This window comes from Olea europaea, unplaced genomic scaffold (assembly GCF_002742605.1).
Source record: "Olea europaea var. sylvestris unplaced genomic scaffold, O_europaea_v1 scaffold1787, whole genome shotgun sequence".
Classification (NCBI taxonomy): Eukaryota; Viridiplantae; Streptophyta; class Magnoliopsida; order Lamiales; family Oleaceae; genus Olea; species Olea europaea.
In genome coordinates this window covers 95,865-113,724 of record NW_019235605.1, presented here as the reverse complement: position 1 = coordinate 113,724, position 17,860 = coordinate 95,865, and the positions used below count along the sequence as shown (strand labels likewise).

The 17,860-nt window shown below is 32.3% G+C and overlaps 1 protein-coding gene across 1 annotated transcript in view; it reads right to left on the bottom strand.

Annotated features, from left to right (window-relative positions):
- LOC111378224 (mediator of RNA polymerase II transcription subunit 23) overlaps positions 1-7,469 on the bottom strand; it is a 29,445-nt gene extending 21,976 nt beyond the window's left edge. Inside the window, exons 1-2 of the mRNA XM_023001393.1 lie at positions 7,224-7,469; positions 7,062-7,105 (exon numbers count right to left, since the gene is read on the bottom strand). Of these exons, the coding sequence (XP_022857161.1) occupies positions 7,062-7,105; positions 7,224-7,394 (215 nt within the window). The 5' untranslated portion in view covers positions 7,395-7,469. The remainder of the gene's footprint in view (positions 1-7,061; positions 7,106-7,223) is intronic.
- Between the last annotated feature and the right edge of the window lie 10,391 nt (positions 7,470-17,860).

The window sequence follows — 17,860 nt, the reverse complement described above, 5'->3', positions numbered from 1 at the left end:
GATTCGTAGGATTATATCAAGCCTTATAAAGGATGTAACACTAAAGCACGAGTGTAATCCTTCAAACTATAAGAACACAAGGAAGATTTGAATATGAATGTAAATCAAGAATTTAATCTTTGATTTTGGAATGAATATGGATCACAAATGTTTTTCACTTGTATTTGGCTTGAGATGCATCACCTATATATAGGCCACTACCAATGCGCGCGATATCGAAATAGGTCGAAATGCCACCAAAATTTGAAGTTGCAACGATAGGAAACCGACCTCCAACGGTCAATTTCTTATAACTACGGGACTGCATAGTATTAATCTATGCGATTGCATAGAACAACCCAAAGAGAACCCCAAATTCCCTGCAACAAGCCATGCAATTGCATAGCCTTTTTACCTATGCGGTGGCATGGCACAAGGTTTTGCCTCTAATACCGTTTCTTTAGTTTTCTTCAAATTTTTCAGCACGTTTCATTTTTTCTTGAATGTTAAACAACAATTGCAACAATCCCCCACTTATTCAAAATTCGAGAAAAAATCTCATACTCAAATCATACTATACTCATGCATAACGACTAGATATCTTTCGATTTGAATCTAACCATGGTGTAATTCACACAAAGTAAAGTCGGAATCAAAGGTAGCATAAAGTTTTGAACCATTTATTCCATATGACAACACCGACAAGAACACACACAAGTACCACGTGTTCTCAAGTTCCTCATAACTCGTTTAGCGCTATTATGGCCTTGCGCTCATCCTATTCAACAAGCTTTAATGAGAGAAACTCCAACTCTTAATTGAGGTAACATCTCCTCGAAGTTTATGTAAGTAAAGTTCTTCCAATATCTTTGTTACTTTTAGAGGTACTTATGTTTTATCACGGAACTTCATTAAATTCTTAAAGCTCAACCCTCACTTCAATAACAACCAACATTATTTTAATTAGGATAGGATCATTGCGGATTTGAATAATGCTGTAACTATCCACATATCGAATGACTTGTTGTTACCCTTTAAACCCGTGGATTACCTTTTGAGTAATGACAGGTAGGGTTGCCATCATTGATGGACCTTTTAAGTTAAGGAGTTTCAATTTCATCCTACTCGAAGTAGATGCTACTAAATCTCTCCATCCTTGATTAATTTCCTCATGTAGTCATGTTTAAGACTCATATATCTAGACTTTTCATTGTATACCTCATTGTATGCTTTGCTAATGTGGCTTGACTATCACATATTATAGGTATTGAAGAAATGTTCTTCGATCCCAAAGGTATCTCATAAAAGAGATCCTTAAGCCACTTAGCCTCTTTCCCGATATCCGAAGGGGCTACAAATTCTGATTCCATGGTCAAGTGTGTTATGCATGTTTGTTTCTTTAATTTCTAAGAAACAGCCCCTCCTCCTAGAGTGAACACCCATCCTGAGGTAAATTTACTTTCACCTATGCTAGATATCCAGCTAGCATCGATAAATCCTTTCAATATTGTAGGGAATTTGGTATATTGTAGGCTTAAATTTTTGGTTTTCTTTAAATATCCAAGAACTTTCCCAATGGCCTTCCAATGATCATTGCTTGGGTTGCTAGTAAACCTACTAAGTTTACTTATTGCATAGATTATGTTTGGTCGTGTGCATTGAACTGCATACATAAAACTTCCAATAGCACTTACATATTCCAATTGAGTAATTGCTCTTTCATCATTTTTTACAAGTTTTGAACTTGGATCAATCGGGGTACTATACACTTTTACATTCCAGTGTTTGAACTTATTTATGACATTATCGATATAATGTGATTGACTTAGATGGTAACCCCCACTAGTCTTTATGACTTTGATACCCAAAATGGTATCCATCTCCCCAAGATCTTTCATCTTGAATGTGGAAGATAAAAACATCTTCGTTTCTTCTGTACCGTCCACGTAATTACTCATAATCAACATGTCGTCAACGTATAAGCATATAAATATCACATAATCATCACATTTTTTTAGAATATAAACATCTATCTAAGCTATTAAGTTTGAATCTAAATGATATTATTGCTAAGTCGAACTTCTCATGCCATTTCTTAGGTGCCTACTTCAAACTGTATGACAATTTTACTATCTTGCATACCTTATGTTCGTTTCCAGATAAAACAAACCCTTTGAGTTGTTTCATGTAGACCTCCTCATCGATATTCATATTTAAGAATGCCGTCTTGACATCCATTTGATGAACATGCAAATCATGTATCAAAGCTAAAGCGAATAATATCCTTATGTTATTCTAGCTACAGTGTATAAGTGTTAAAATAGTCTATTCCTTCCTTTTGTCGATGACTTTTGGCTACCAATCTAGCCTTGAAGATATTTAGAGAGTCGTTGCCATGCAATTTATGCAACGTGATTTTATACCGCAAGTGTATAGTATCAAATTTTGTAATATAGTATTAGAATAAGAGTGTCGAACCCACAAGGATTGATATTTAAATCCTATTGAGTACTATAATTATTTCAACTTTCACTTTATTTAGAAAATCAAACTTTAACACGATATTTTTATACTAAATTAAAGTAAATGGGATGAACGATGCAAGTAAACGGGGACAAATTGTAAAGTCTCTATTCAAATTATAAAAGCCCAGGGAATGATTTCACCGTATTATCGATAATATTTTTCAACATTTATAACTATTTCTATCAATCTTTCCAAAATTTATAGACAAGAACACTAAATTGATTCCATTTCCATCTCTCGAGCGCCAAGTAAAATCTATTTCTATATGTCTTTTAGTATTTTTAGCATAACCTTCTCGTCTTATGTCCGATTGAAATGATTCAAGATGAATTTGAAAGCTAATTCAAAGGGCTACAACTTTGCTTCGGGCATCATTCTCCAATTCGATTGTTTGCTATATCAAAAATGGGTCTCAATGTGAGGTTAAAACTCTGAAGCTTAACTTGTGGGTTGGAAATTGATTTGTAATCATATTTTGACTAGATTTGATCCCTTTGACATCTTTCTTCATCCAATTGACTCCCAACACTCTCGGATCTTCATCGCGAGGTTCGACACAACTTTTGATTAATTGCATTTTAGTCCCCAAACTTTGGATCTCTTACAATTTGGTCCTTTCATCCAACTTCACCAACTTTTGCCTATTTCACTCAATTTCATCACCTTATATCACAACATCAAAACACACATTAAAAAGTTCTAAAACATTCTCAAGGGTAACAAAATAATGAATTAAGTGGTATAAATATAATGAGTGTGAGCACCCATCAGCCGTCAACATTATATTTCCTCCTAAATACCCATTAATATCCAATAGGTTTGGATCATAATGTTAAATCAACAAGTTCCCAAGTTTTATTAGATATTATCGAGTCAATTTCATTTTTAATTGCATCTTTCCAGAAAATGCTATCACAAGAAGTCATAGCTTCTTTATAAGTTTTTGAGTTGATTTTCACTTGTAAAATAAAAAGAATTGTTCTTACAACATTCAACTCATTTCCCTCTACTAAGTAAAAAGAGATAAGTTGAGAATCAATTTCATCTGGTCCTAAAAGTCTTCAGCTCGAGTTCTTTTACTTCTTTGTAGTTCACTAAACTCATCAATATCTTTAGAAGACATTTCATCACGTGTTCCACTTGAGTTAGGGATATATTAAAGATTTTCCCCTGAATTCAATATCTGAATATTACATCGCTTGCTTTGATAATTACATTGGTCTCAAAGTTTAGTAATCTAAAAGATTTGCTATTGTTTGCGTATCCGAAAAAGGCGCATTTAATGCCTCTTGGACCCAATTTAGTCCTATAAGGTTAGTGTTCTTGCAATAAGCAAGACAACACCCACACTTTGAAGTATTCAATGTTCGATTCTCTTCCTTTTCACAATTCGTTAAGGGGGAACCTTTGTATGTTTTGAAGGAATTCTATTAAGTATCCTACATGCACTTAATATAGTTTCACCTTACAAATGAAATGGCAACTTAGCATAAATAAGCATGACGTTAATCATTTCAACTAATGTTCTATTTTTTCTTTCTATCAAACCATTTTGTTCAGGTGTCCTAAGTGCAGAACATTGGTGAATGATGTCATGTTGTTCACAAAATAAGTTAAATTCACTAGAAAAGCATTCACCACCTCTATCACTTTTTAAGGTCTTTATTTTCTTTCCTAAATGATTTTCAACTTCATTCTTGTACACCTTAAACATGTCAAAAGCCTCTTGTTTATGTTTCATTAAGTAAACATACGTATATCTAGAAAAATCATCAATAAAAGTAATGAAGTACATATTTCCACCTCTAGTTAATATGTCATTTAATTCACAATGTCACATATATTTGTATAAATTAATTCCAAGATACTAGAGGTCATTTTCACACGTTAATATGGTTTTTTAATCATTTTAGATTATACACATATTTTGCATTTATATTCATTATTTTCATCATATGAAATCAAGTCACACTTTCATTCATTTCATAATACTTCTATCGGTGTGACATAATCTAGCATGCCATAATAAAAATAAGCCCCCGTTTGAGCCCCATTAAATTACATTCAATTACACTTTATTTTTCTCTCTCATATTTTCAACCACACAATCTTCTATAAAATAATATTACACGTAAATCGAAAAAAATTTCCTTCTTTTTCAACCTCTCATTTTTTCAAAAAAATACTATTCCTCCCATTTTCATTACCTAAAAATGGGGATCAAACAGGGGCTAAATCAAGGGAATAAGCAAAATCAACTTTATTTATTTCTTTGTCAACTGTACATAATTTGACCATTCCTTCACAAAAATAGCATTTTTCCAACAAATTTTCCTTTGAGAGATAATACATGTTTTTCGAACTCAAATACACTTTTAATATCCGATTTTCCTAAAAGATTACCACTAACCAAGTTCCTATTCATATCCGAAACATGTAGTACATTTGTAAGAGTAACGATCCTCCCAGAAGTGAAGATGATATCAACATTTTCTTTTCCAATGATCTTGGATCGAACTTCATTACCCATTTGAACTCTTGATCTCCATCCACTTCATAGTATGTTTTGAAAAAAGATTTATTATATGATACATGTACAATAGCACAAGTATCATACCACCACCCGAGAACTTTTCCCTCGATTGCATTTATTTCACTTACGGTGGCCACAATCTTGTCCTCTTGGATGGAATTTATTTTACCTTCAGAGTTGTTTCGTTTTCGGTGCCTATAATCATTTACATATTGTCCAGATTTTTCACACACAAAACACCCTCCTTTTGTCTTCTTCTTAGACTTGTTAAAGTTTCTCGAATGCTTCCTCTTGTTGGGTTTTGCAAGTGGTTCAAATTTTTCAACAGCATTGGCCTTTGAAGTTTCTTCATAAGAGTTTTCAATCTTACCCCGCAATTTGAATTATTTCTCAATCCGAAGATTTTTTGCAATTGTTCTAAAGATTAATCTTCGAAACTATGCATTATATTCTTCTGGTATCCTTTTCAAGTACCCGAGAGTGTAGCAATTATAGCCCCAACTTGAAAGGTCTCCAGAATTTCAATCTTCACAATCTTTAGTTTGTTGACAATTACTTGTAATTCATGCACTTGGGGAATTAAGGGGATATAATCAAGAAATTTAAAGTTCAAGTATTTAGAAATCAAAAATTTCTTAGTACCTTCCTCTTCCGCTTTGTACTTACTCTCTAATGCATTCCAAATCTCCTTTGTCGATGTTGTGTTTGTATACAAGTCATACAAATGATTCGACGGGGCGTTGAGTATGTGACCACGGTATATCAACTCATCTTCTTAGCGTTTCTACCTTTCAGCCTTGATTGCCTCAGTCTCTCCACTTGTGGGTTTCGATAACGACACCAAATCAGGATCTAGAATGTAAAAGATCTTCAGTGCAGCAAGTAAAAATTTCAACTTGTCTTGTCATCACGTGAAGTATGTGCCATCGAACCGATCCAACCGCACCAAATCTTGGTTCATGAGTTTTATTATTGCCAGAGTTGTCTCGCGTTCCATCGCAGAAAATATAGTTTGAGATTGATGGAAAATTTTGGAGGGATGAAGAAGAGACGAAAGAAATATCACAAGAATACAACCACAAGATGATTAACCCCGAAAATTGAAAAGAACAAGATTGAAAGCTAGAATGCGTAATCGCTGTCCTCGAATTATATTTTTGTCTCTTCTCAAGATTGATTGAAATGCTTGAAGATTTTGACAAAAAGTTTGTAGAATTATATCAAGCATTGTAATGAATTTAACACTAAAGCACAATTGTAATCCTTCAAAACTATAAGAACACAAGGAAGATTTGAATATGAATGTAAATCAAGAATTTAATTTTTGATTTTGGAATGAATATGGATCACAAATGTTTTTCACTTGTATTTGGCATGAGATGCATCACCTATATATAGGCCACCACCAATGCGCATGAATTGATGCCAAAATAGGTCAAAAAGCCACCAAAATTTGAAGTTGCAAATGTAGAAAACCGACCTCGAACGGTCAATTTCTTATAACTATGTTACTGCATAGTATTAATCTATGCGGTCGCATAGAACAACCCAAAGAGGCCCCCAAATTCCCTACAATAGGCCATACGACCACATAGCCTTTTTGCCTATGCGGTCGCATGGCACAAGATTTTACCTCTAATACCATTTCTTTGGTTTTCTTCATATTTTTCATCCCATTTCATTTTTTTCTTGAATGTTGAACAACAATTGCAACAGGAATCGTTATAATAATGGGATTACATTGTTCAAGAAAACATGAAATACTCAACTTTTTTAAGCTCTCAAACATTTCAACGTCAATGGGTACATAAATTCCAATAAAAAGTCGTAGCATCGCTTTAATAACAGAGAAATTTACAATAAGAAAAAAAGGGTTTTAATAAAACACAGCAATGACAATTTTCCCTGCAAAAGACACGGTTAGCATTAAAAGATCCCCAAAATTTCAGGAAAAAAATTAAAACTTGCTAGGAAATTTCATAAAGATCAATAAAATACATGTGTGATAAAGTGATTCACTTACGGAGTCTCTCTAAATGAATCATTTAATTTCTGCTGAGCACCTCTCTGTAAAAACCCAGAAAAAGGAAAAGACTGAATTGAAGCGAAATATATATACATAACAGTGTTTGCGAAAGAGTGAAAACTATTGACATGATCATATTAACACAATGATTAGTATTACGCAGCCTAGATAGAGGTTGAACAGCTCAACGATCGCGGGCCGGGCAGGATGGTGGAATTGGTGGGCCCGAGAAGAGGAGGAAGACGAAGCTCTCTGCTGCTGTAGACTGCTGTTCTGATCCATTTCGGGTACGGGCTGGCTGGGCAGGCCCGGAGTCGTAGCTCTCATCATTTTGGAGTTGCTGGTACTAATAAGGTTTTCTTGTCGGCCGTCGGGCGTCGATGAATAGATTTTAGAGCGTGAAAGTAAAGCAGTTACTTTGAATGGCTCTTGACAAAAAGAAATTATTTCTTTTACTGCCATAAAAAATTAAAAATACTTTGTAACCTGTTTGGTAGAAATTAAAAGTCAAATTTTAATTTAAGTCAAAATTAATAATTAATTTTAATCACATATTATGGAATTCACAACTTTTTAGTTACACCTTTCGTCAAACTTTTATCAAAATTTATTAAAAATGTGATTTTGATCCTTACTGAGCAGTAACTTAGGTCATCTCCAATGATGGCACCAAAGCACCAAATTTGATGCAAAAGCACTTCATTGTGGCACCAAAATTTGCACCATGGTGCAAATGGTACAAAGTCATATTTGCCCTTTTTTCCATTTGCCAAAATGATTGATAAAGGGTATTTGGGTCATTTGTCTTATATATTTTTTAATAAAATAATTTTTATTATTATTATTATTATTATTTGCATTTAAAGTAAATTTTAAATGTAAGAAATAATAATTAATGAATTAATTAAAATAAGAAATTAATATAACAAGCACGATTATTTAATATAACAAACACGATTATTTAGTGTTTCTAATAATTGTACCATATTTTCTATATTTATTAATGAATTTAATATTTTCATTAATTTAATGTAATTATTTATTTAGTGATTTATGTGTTTGTAAAATAAATAAATAAATAATTTTTTAGATGTAAGAAACAATAATTAATGAATTAATTAAAATAAGAGTACAAAAAATTGATATAACAAATACGATTATTTAAAGTTAACGCGATTATTTAATATAACAAACAGAATTTATTTAGTGTTCCTATTAATTGTATTATATTTTCTATATTTATTAATGAATTTAATATTTTTGCTAATTTAGCGTAATTATTTATTTAGTAATTTATGTATTTGTAAAATAAATAAATAAATAAATAAATTTTTCAAATAAATAAATTATTTAGAATAAAAAAGAGAGAAGAAAATGACTAAACACGGTTCATTTGGTGTAAGTTTTGGTGTAAGGGTTGAAGATGATTTAAAGTTTGGTGGAAGATTTAGTGCAAAATTGTGCAAATTTTAGTGCAGTGTTAAAAATGACATTAACTTTTTAGGTGTTTTGTAATTTTAAAAAAATAAAGAATATATGCCTTCATAGAAAATACTGTGACTATCATCATCTTTTGAAGATTTGAAAGAACCAGCCACGACAACAAATTTGGGCACCCCATAATATGCAAAGATCATCTCAAATCTAAGTATATTGTCATAAGTTGTCTGTCGTCTTGCAAAATAATTGATAAAGTACTATTTACTTTATTAAGTAAATATCCCTTTATCAAAAATAAGTCTAGTCAAAAGTTGTGTGTCCACTAGTGTAATAATAGAAGTAAAGAGTAAATTGTCAGATTTTGCTTCTAATCTCTTCAATTATCTTTTCTTAAAATATATCATCATCACTATTTATCCCTTCTACTATAAAGGCAATATGAAAGAAGTGTCGCACAACAGCCAAATTGATTGTAGCTACTTTATTTGTGGAAGCAAAATTGTAGGTGTGTTATAGTTAATTTTTTGTTTGTGGTAAGGAAAGTAACCACACTCAAATGCTTTCTATCTTCTTTAATGTGCCCTGTTTATTTACTTGTCAGCAAGTGGCACATTTATCTTTTCCAAATTGACTTTTGTGGGTGGATGGTGGCAGAAATTTTTTTTTTTTTTATTTAATTCCCATCGCATCCTTAACGAGTATAAAAAATTATGTGGAATTGTAAAATGAAGGATAATTGTAGCAAACTACTTATTAAAAGAAACGTATAATGATATTGGCAGTTCTCAATGTAATAAATGTATTCTCTCACAATGACTATCCTCTAATAGTTTTGTCCCTTTTTTTTTAACTGTAAACCATAACGTGTTTTTGAAAGTTTTAGGTCATGGTTGATTTGTCGTTTTTGACCCATTTTCCATTTTTCGTTTTCGAAAACGCGTTTGGTCCGTCGTTTTCGAAAACACATTTTCGAAAACGAGTTAAAATTTATAACTAAAAGCGCAAAACGACTTTTTATCATTTTCAGTTATAAATGTCGAAAACGGACTGTTTTCAGGGAAAACTAAAAATCGTTTGAAAATGAAAATGAAAAATGCAAATGCAAATCAACCACGACCTCATCCTCTTGTTTTCATTTTTTTACATTCTTCCCTTGACTGGTTCTGCTTTGCCAAAATGGCAATGCCGGAGAACTTCTACAAAAATTATTGGAGAAATCGGACAGAAATTGAAAACTGGTAAACTAAAGTACATATATTTCATATTTCTTTCTTTTGGGTAATCTTCTTTTAGAAAGAATTTGTTCTATCCGATGATTCTAGACTTTTTTACCTGCAATTTTTTTTTATTTTCAATTGACTTTTTTTACTACTTATGTATATAGGGCTCGATTATATTATTTAGCTAGTGGAATCAACGATATCTCTGTCGGGTAATAGTCCATAAGACGCACACTTTTTTGTAACACCCCAATTTTTTATAAACACTAAAGTGTTACCAAAAATTCAATTATCTTCACGTTAAATGTGGAATCGACACAAATAAAAGTAATTGTTATAAATGGTAAATTTATTAATAAATAACAATAATACCCTTGTAGTCCTAAAAATTATTATCATTGTATCCATAATCTTCCATATAAATATAGGCTTTCGTTTTTAATAAAATGCACACAAATCTATTAACTTTTATCATATTTTCTCTCTTTATCGCTTTTCATAATACATTATCAGCACGAAAACTTAATTTTTCAAAGTTTAGTAAAAGTAGTAATTTTTTTAAATATAATCACATGTTACATATATCGAAATTAATCTGGCAACATGTAATTTTTTCACATATGCATGATAATGTCAAATATGTGCATTTCGATTTCTGTATAATGTATTTTATATGGCTTTTATAAGTTCCTCGATATCTGCGTGAATTTCATTTTGGTTTTTGTAATACAAGCACACACTCATCTACATTATTTACTTGGTTGCTCGTGTTTCTACAATGAGACATATTTTAATTGGTTGCTTATTAATCACGCAAGTACATGTCTGGTAGAATATGTTTTGTTCAATTGTTCATTGATTACTTGGCTCAGCACACTAATTATTGCTCAAAATAAATTTGCTCAATATTACAGGTTTAAATCATGCTTTAATTTGTTAATTCAGTCACAATTAATCATGCTTTAAATTATGTATAAATTTTCGAATGTAGTTGTGATATTTAATTACGCTTTAAATCATGATTCTTTCACATATGCTTTCTAAATATTCATTTTATTATTAACGTAACTTATATTTTTTTGTTCTTGTATAAACTTTAAAAAGTATATTGTTGTTATTCTTAAAGTAGCACAACATTATAATTAATATTTTTAAAAAATATTACTTGCTCCGGAAGAGCATGAACTCTATTTTTTTAATATTTCAGAAGAATATTATTTGTCCCTGAAGAATATGAATTAGATTTTTTAAATATTCTAAAAGAATATTGACATATTGCTCTTGAAGAAGTAATAGTAAAATACAACGTGCTCCCGAAGTAGCATATGTTTCAAAGAACATATTATTTTAAATTAATGTTTATCCCTGAAGGCAAACAGTAACTTGTGTCATTTGACTCCTTGATTAACTATTATGTGATGTTTAATCCTATTTTCAAAAATAAATTGTATTTTCTTTCACTTTACTATGTTGTTAATCACATGGCAAATATCACAAAACTTGAATTTGCTGCATTTGACATATCTGGTAAAATTTATCTGTCATGGGTACTCGAAACTGATATTCATCTTGTCTCAAAAGGTATGGAGGAGATAATAAAAGGAGAAAATAAAGAATCCCTACAGGATCGTGCAAAAGCACTCATCTTCCTTCGTCATCATCTTCACGATGGATTGAAAATTGAATATTTCACTGAAAAAGATCCATAGGTTCTTTGAAAAAATTTAACCGAAAGATTCGATCATCAGAGGATTATAGTCCTTCCCAAAACCCGCTAAAAGTAGATGCATGTTTGTTTACAAGACTTCAAAACTGTGCAAAATATGTTCAAAATTGACATTGTGTGAAGAAAAATACTAATGATGATATGTTGGAGAAAACATTTTTCACCTTTCATGCCTCGAATGTGCTCCTGCAGCAATATCGTGAATGTGGTGTCTAAAGGTACTCAAAACTCATATCTTGCCTGCTTGTGGTTGAAAAAATAATGAACTGTTGATGAAAAATCATGGATTACGTCCAACTTGTCCTGTATGACTGTGTAAGGTAAATGGTACTGCATTGTTTGAAGCAAATGCAATATCAAGATAAGGACGTAGAATAAATCATGGACAAAATAATCAACAAAGCTATTAGCAACAAAAGTAATAATTTCAAAAGGCACAAAGTACACGAAAGTATCACATCCGAAAAGGAACATGAAGAATGTAGCTTTAGATGTGAAATGAAAGGGCATTGGGCACGTACATAGAGTATGGTAAAACATCTTGTATCTTTACCAAAAATAATCGAGGGACAAGTGAAAAATGGAAACAAATTTTGCTGATTATGATAGTCCAATTGACGTGACTCATTTGGATATCTGCGATTTCTTTACTAATCTAAATGGGATATTGACCATTTGATTAGGGATAATGTGATGGAAGATATAGATTTGCTTATTTTCTATGTCTCTAGTATTTTCCTTTATTTTAGAAATTTAGTTTGAAATATATTTTTACTTTTCACAAAAAAATTTAAAAATTTATTATACATCGTTAATTCACAGTATTGAATTATGTCTAACCCTTTTAAATTTAAATTCAAGTTTCTTTTTAAATATAATTATATTATTATACTTATAGATTCACGATGGGTAGTTAAGACAACTGTTTGATTAATAGTGGAACTATATATACTATTTTTCAAGATAAAAAAAAATTTTGAACTTAACAATAGCAGAAAAAATAAGATATCAAGTGCATCGAATATCGTTGAAGGCTCCAAAAGAGCTTGTATTATTTTACTAAATATTACAAAATTATGTATGGATGATGTACTTTATTCTAGCAAATTCAGAAGAAATTTGCTTAATTTTAAAGATATCCGCAGCAACGGATATCATATTGAGACGATACAATAAATTAATATTGAATATCTTTATATGACTTCTTTTGTATTTGGCAAGAAGCAGATAAAAAAAAACATCATGCACTCCCATATGGCATGTGTTATACATTTATAAGAATAGTTGAATAAAATATTGTCACAAACTTGAAGTTCGTTGACCAAAAAAGTTTTATACTTTAGTATGATCGATTTTGACATTCAGAAGTTATAATGATGCGTCGAATAATAAACAACTCACATAGACATCTTCTAGAGAACCAACAGATTCTTTTACCTAATGATTATCCATGCGTAACTTGTTCGCGAGGTAAGTTAATCATTAGACTTTCGACTACAAATGTCAATATTGAATCTCTAACTTTCTTAAAAAGAATTCATGGCAGAATAATGAGGTCGCATCTAATCAAACCATTTATATTATGTAAATTTCATATGGAGTGCAAAACCAATTTGTACATCATATAAGAAAAGATTATGCATTTTATACCAGATAGTTCGAATTCATATGAAAATTTTTTACATCATTCAAGAAAATTAATTTAGTACTTCTTGAATTATACATTATATTCATAGTCCGAATTCATATGAAAAATTTGCAGTGATTTATTGGATTTATCATTTATGATTGTACATGCCACAAATATTATTCCTAATACCTATTATCTATGTGTTGATTTTGTCGCATTATAGACTTATTTTGAATATTCCTACACTACAACAAGCAACATATTACCTAATTTATTATCATACAATCAAATAGTTAGATGGGAATGCAAAATCAATCAAGAATTACTAAATTAATTGTCATGAATTAAAATAACAAACAATAGGGATCATCATTCATCCAATACAAAGGAAAAACATGGCCAAACATCCTAATTATTAAATTATACAAAAAATGATGAAAAGGCATCAACCGGATCGAAGAAATATGAAATTAAGTGGAGAAATCCGCTTTATTGAAGGAAATCTTAATTTTGGATGGAAAATGTTGACCCCAAAAAATGCGTCAACAGAATCCTGACTCTCTTCCTTCACGTAGGTATCACCTACAAACTGGAACACTCTGTTAGGGAGTGAAAGGCTGTCGATCAAGGAAAAAGGTCTAGCGACCGTATGCACTCCGACAATCAAGTCAACGGTCGGACAAAGTATGAAGAAAAGTGCAAGAGACGAGTAAGGGAGTTTGGTTAGGGTTGAAAACATACCTTAGAATGAAATGGATCACATATATATAGGAAAATTTAAATGGGCGAAGTAGTTTAGTAAGATGGGCCGAGCTCTAAGCCCAATATGCAAGTGTTCAATAAAATAGGTTCAATCAATTAAATAGTCGATAACATGTCGACCAATGTAGGACCCCCTCCGTCATTCGCATGCCACGTAATTTATGGATATAACAATAGTCCTCCAAGTTTGAGTCGTATATTTATATATAGTTCAGACTTGAAATATAAGCTATCAAATAAGTGAGGTCTTAAAGATTGCCTAGAAAGTATGAGTAGCTCCAACAAATAAGGACTTACAAACCACCTCGAATATATGCATCGATCTCAAATAAGTGAGGACTTACGAATTGCCTCGAGAATATAAGTCGCTCCAATAAGTGAGAACTTACGAACTGTCTCGAAAAATATTTATGCAAGCTTGAATAAGCAAGGGCTTATGAATTGCCTTGAAAGATGTCGCACATAATTTATCGGGATTTCGACGGCTCTCCTCTATAATATGGACTTAACCAACCTCTAATACAATACAATATATCAACTACACATATACCAAATAAAATTGGGGTCCACTTGCCCCTCAAATTACTCATGTCGATAAAGTGAATGATAACATATCAAATTTCTCTATAATATAATATGCAGAGAATCAGTCATGCATTATAATAAATCATATGCTCACATAGCTCAGTGTATCATTAGTGCTATAGTGAAGCAAGTAATATAATGTCGATAATAAAATGACAATGTTAAACATGGCATATGTACTGCCTAGAATGAAAATAGTATCATGACTTGTTAGAAGTGATGTGACATGCGTACTTGGCAGCAATAATATAATGCATATGCTAATAGTAATAATGTAATGATACTAAAATACTAATATCACAAGAGTCCCCCCAATCGAATATTTATATACGGGTCAAACTTGAAATATAAGTCACTGTGATGAAGTTGATGCAGAGGCTGACTCTAATTGAATATAAACAGCAGGGGCGATGCTCTGAATATATATGTACATATAATAAGCTGAGATTCTTACATGGGGGTAACATATCCATGTGAAGGACTTTCTCTATGGTGTTTGGTCCAACCATGAAAGTGATTGACATCTAAGGTAGTAAATTGTGGCTCCCTGTGAGAGGCTTTATACTTACCCTTGTCGAGCCTTTCTTTTATTTTTATTTTTTACCTTCTTCTTAGGGTTTACTCTTCTGTGCAAGGGCTTCCTCCATGGTATTTGATACAGTCATGGAAGACTTTGTCTTCGTAGGTAATAGGGTAGGCCCACCCCCTCTCCTTACGAAGTCATATATCACATCCTAGCATGGTGGATGGTTCGTCCATATCAAGAGCTTTCTGCATGATAGATTGTTCATCCATGCAAGGGATAATATAAACTCTCTGAAGATAAGTAGATGTGATATAGTTGAAGAATGAGTAAAATTTTGAAAAATAGGCAATTGTAATGCATTCGATATAGAGACATGATGAGCTCTCTAAAAACAGATGTAGCTGTGATGCAATAACCCATATGGTAAGGCATTTCACAAAGCGGGGAATGAATATGGAGCTAATGGATCTTCTCAAACTATTGGAATCGTATAAACTGGCATCAGAATGACGAGGTCTTATAACTAAACTCGACCATAGTAAGAGACAATGAATGATCATCTCCCGAGAAGGGGAATAAACATCCCACTAATAGCACTTCAACTATTATAGTCTTCTAAGCGGCCTCAAATAGATAAAGGCTTACAGCTAAGCTCAACGATAATGAAAGGCAATGAATAAACATCTTACAGAGTCAAGAATAAACATCTGACGAGGTGGGAAGTGGACATCTCGCGAATAGCTCTTGAACTGTCGTAGTCTTATAAGCAGCCTTGGATAGATGAGGGATTAAATCTAAGCTCGATAATAGTGAGAGGCGAGGAATAAACATCTCGTGAAATCAGGAATAAGCATCTAGCAAAGTGAGAATAAACATCCACTAATAGCTCTTGAACTATCGGAGTCTTATAAGTGGCATCGGATAAACGAGAGCTTACAGCTAAACTCGACAATAGTGAGAGGTGAGGAATAAACATATGGCAAAATCAGGAATAAGCATCTGGTGAAACGGAAATAAATATCCCCGCTAACAACTCTTGAACTATCGGAATCTTATAAACAACCTCTGATGGACGAGGTCTTATAGCAAGCTCGAAAATAGTGAGAGGTGATGAATAAACATCTCATGATACCAGGAATAAACATGTGGCGAAGCGGGAAATAAACATCTCACTAATAGCTCTCGAACTATCGGAGTCTTACAAAGGGGCCTCGAAATAGACTAAGATTTACAGCTAAGCTTGACGATATCGAGAGACAAGGAATAAACATCTCGTGAATAAGCCCAAGAAACGCTCCTTTTGCAAGGGCAAAAACATTTAAGTATTAGCCTCTCCAATTTTCAAGGAACAAGGACTCCAACAAATGCCGTGTCTTCCTTTATTCAAGGAATGAAAACTTATAAAATGTCGCTTCTTCCTTCATTCAGGGAACGAGGAATCCAAAATATGTCGCCTCTTCCTTTATTCAAGGGACGAGTATTCCAAAATGTTGCCTCTAATAATAATAAAAAATCCACGAGCTCGGACTCACCTGAGCAATTGGGACGATTGATGGAGCCTTTAACCAAGAAAATGTAATTGGTGATAACTTCCAATCACTTATTATTTTGACAGTTATCAAATAATTTAGTCAAGTACAAGAGAAATTGAGTTCTCTCCATAATTTTTAACATAGCAGCCGGTGCCAGGTGGCAACTAGATTTGCAATCATGAGATTCAAATTTCGCAGTGTTTATGGCCATGAAAGCTACTATGATATTGTCTTTCTCACATTGCCAAAGTATTTTCTTTTCCATTATGGTGGCACTAAATGTTTAGAGACAAATGCTTAAACTCCTAATTCCTCCTGTCACAATCATGCTTCACTTTTCAATATCAAGTTACCTGCCGTGCTCTTACCAGCTTCAACTGTTAATTCCAGGTGCAGAGCAAATTAGGCTGCTATTTAGAGGCTACAACTGTGGATGCGAACTTGGGTATTTTAAATGATCAGACCCAAGCAGAATAACCATGACCACGACAAAGAAACAAGATCAAAAAATTGGAGCCTCTAGCAGCCCAAAGAGCTTGAGACATGTAAAAGAATTATAAGGTCAACGAAAAATAAATTCTTCCAACCCAAATTTTCATAATATAAAATAGCAGCCATTATAAAGGGGAATACCAAATAATTTAGTGACAATTACACCCCTTACCCAGTATTACATAAAATTTCAAAAATTACTTTGTAATTAATTTTATCCTAGAATTACTGTAGAAAATATAGTAGGATAAAAATTGAAGAAATCAACTCACTCATACTAGAAATCAAAACTCTGCTAGATTGGTTCTCCCCAAACACGCTACTTACCATAATAATATCATTCATACTAGATAATTAATTTGAGCTAAATTTTTTCCGCCAAACACGTCCCTTAATATAATTTTATATTCAAAATCCCGTATTGCATCGATTCATATTCATTCATATTATTCTTCGTCTAGAATCCTCTCAATAAATTGAAATCATCGGCACAAAATGAGACAAATTTTATAAAAGTTGATAACAAAGCACGGATGAGAAATTTTTAAAATATATTCAAGTGCAGAACAGTTGATCTTTTGTTATGGAGTCGTATTTCCTTTGCATACTTTTTTTAGGGATAACTATGGCAGTGATCCCAAACCTTTGATTTTTTGCAAACCTTACCTATCCTTCAATTTGGGCCACTCACAATTCCAAACCTTTCAAAAATTAGCACTTCGGGTCCAAAATTGATGATTTTTGTTAGTTTGACCGTTATTTGATCCAATAACTTTGACTTTGACTAATTTTAAAATGGGTGAAATGCTAACTTTAAATTAAAAATAAAAAACATAAAACAAAAGCCAAAAAATCAAAACCTAGTCACTATTTATCTTCTCCC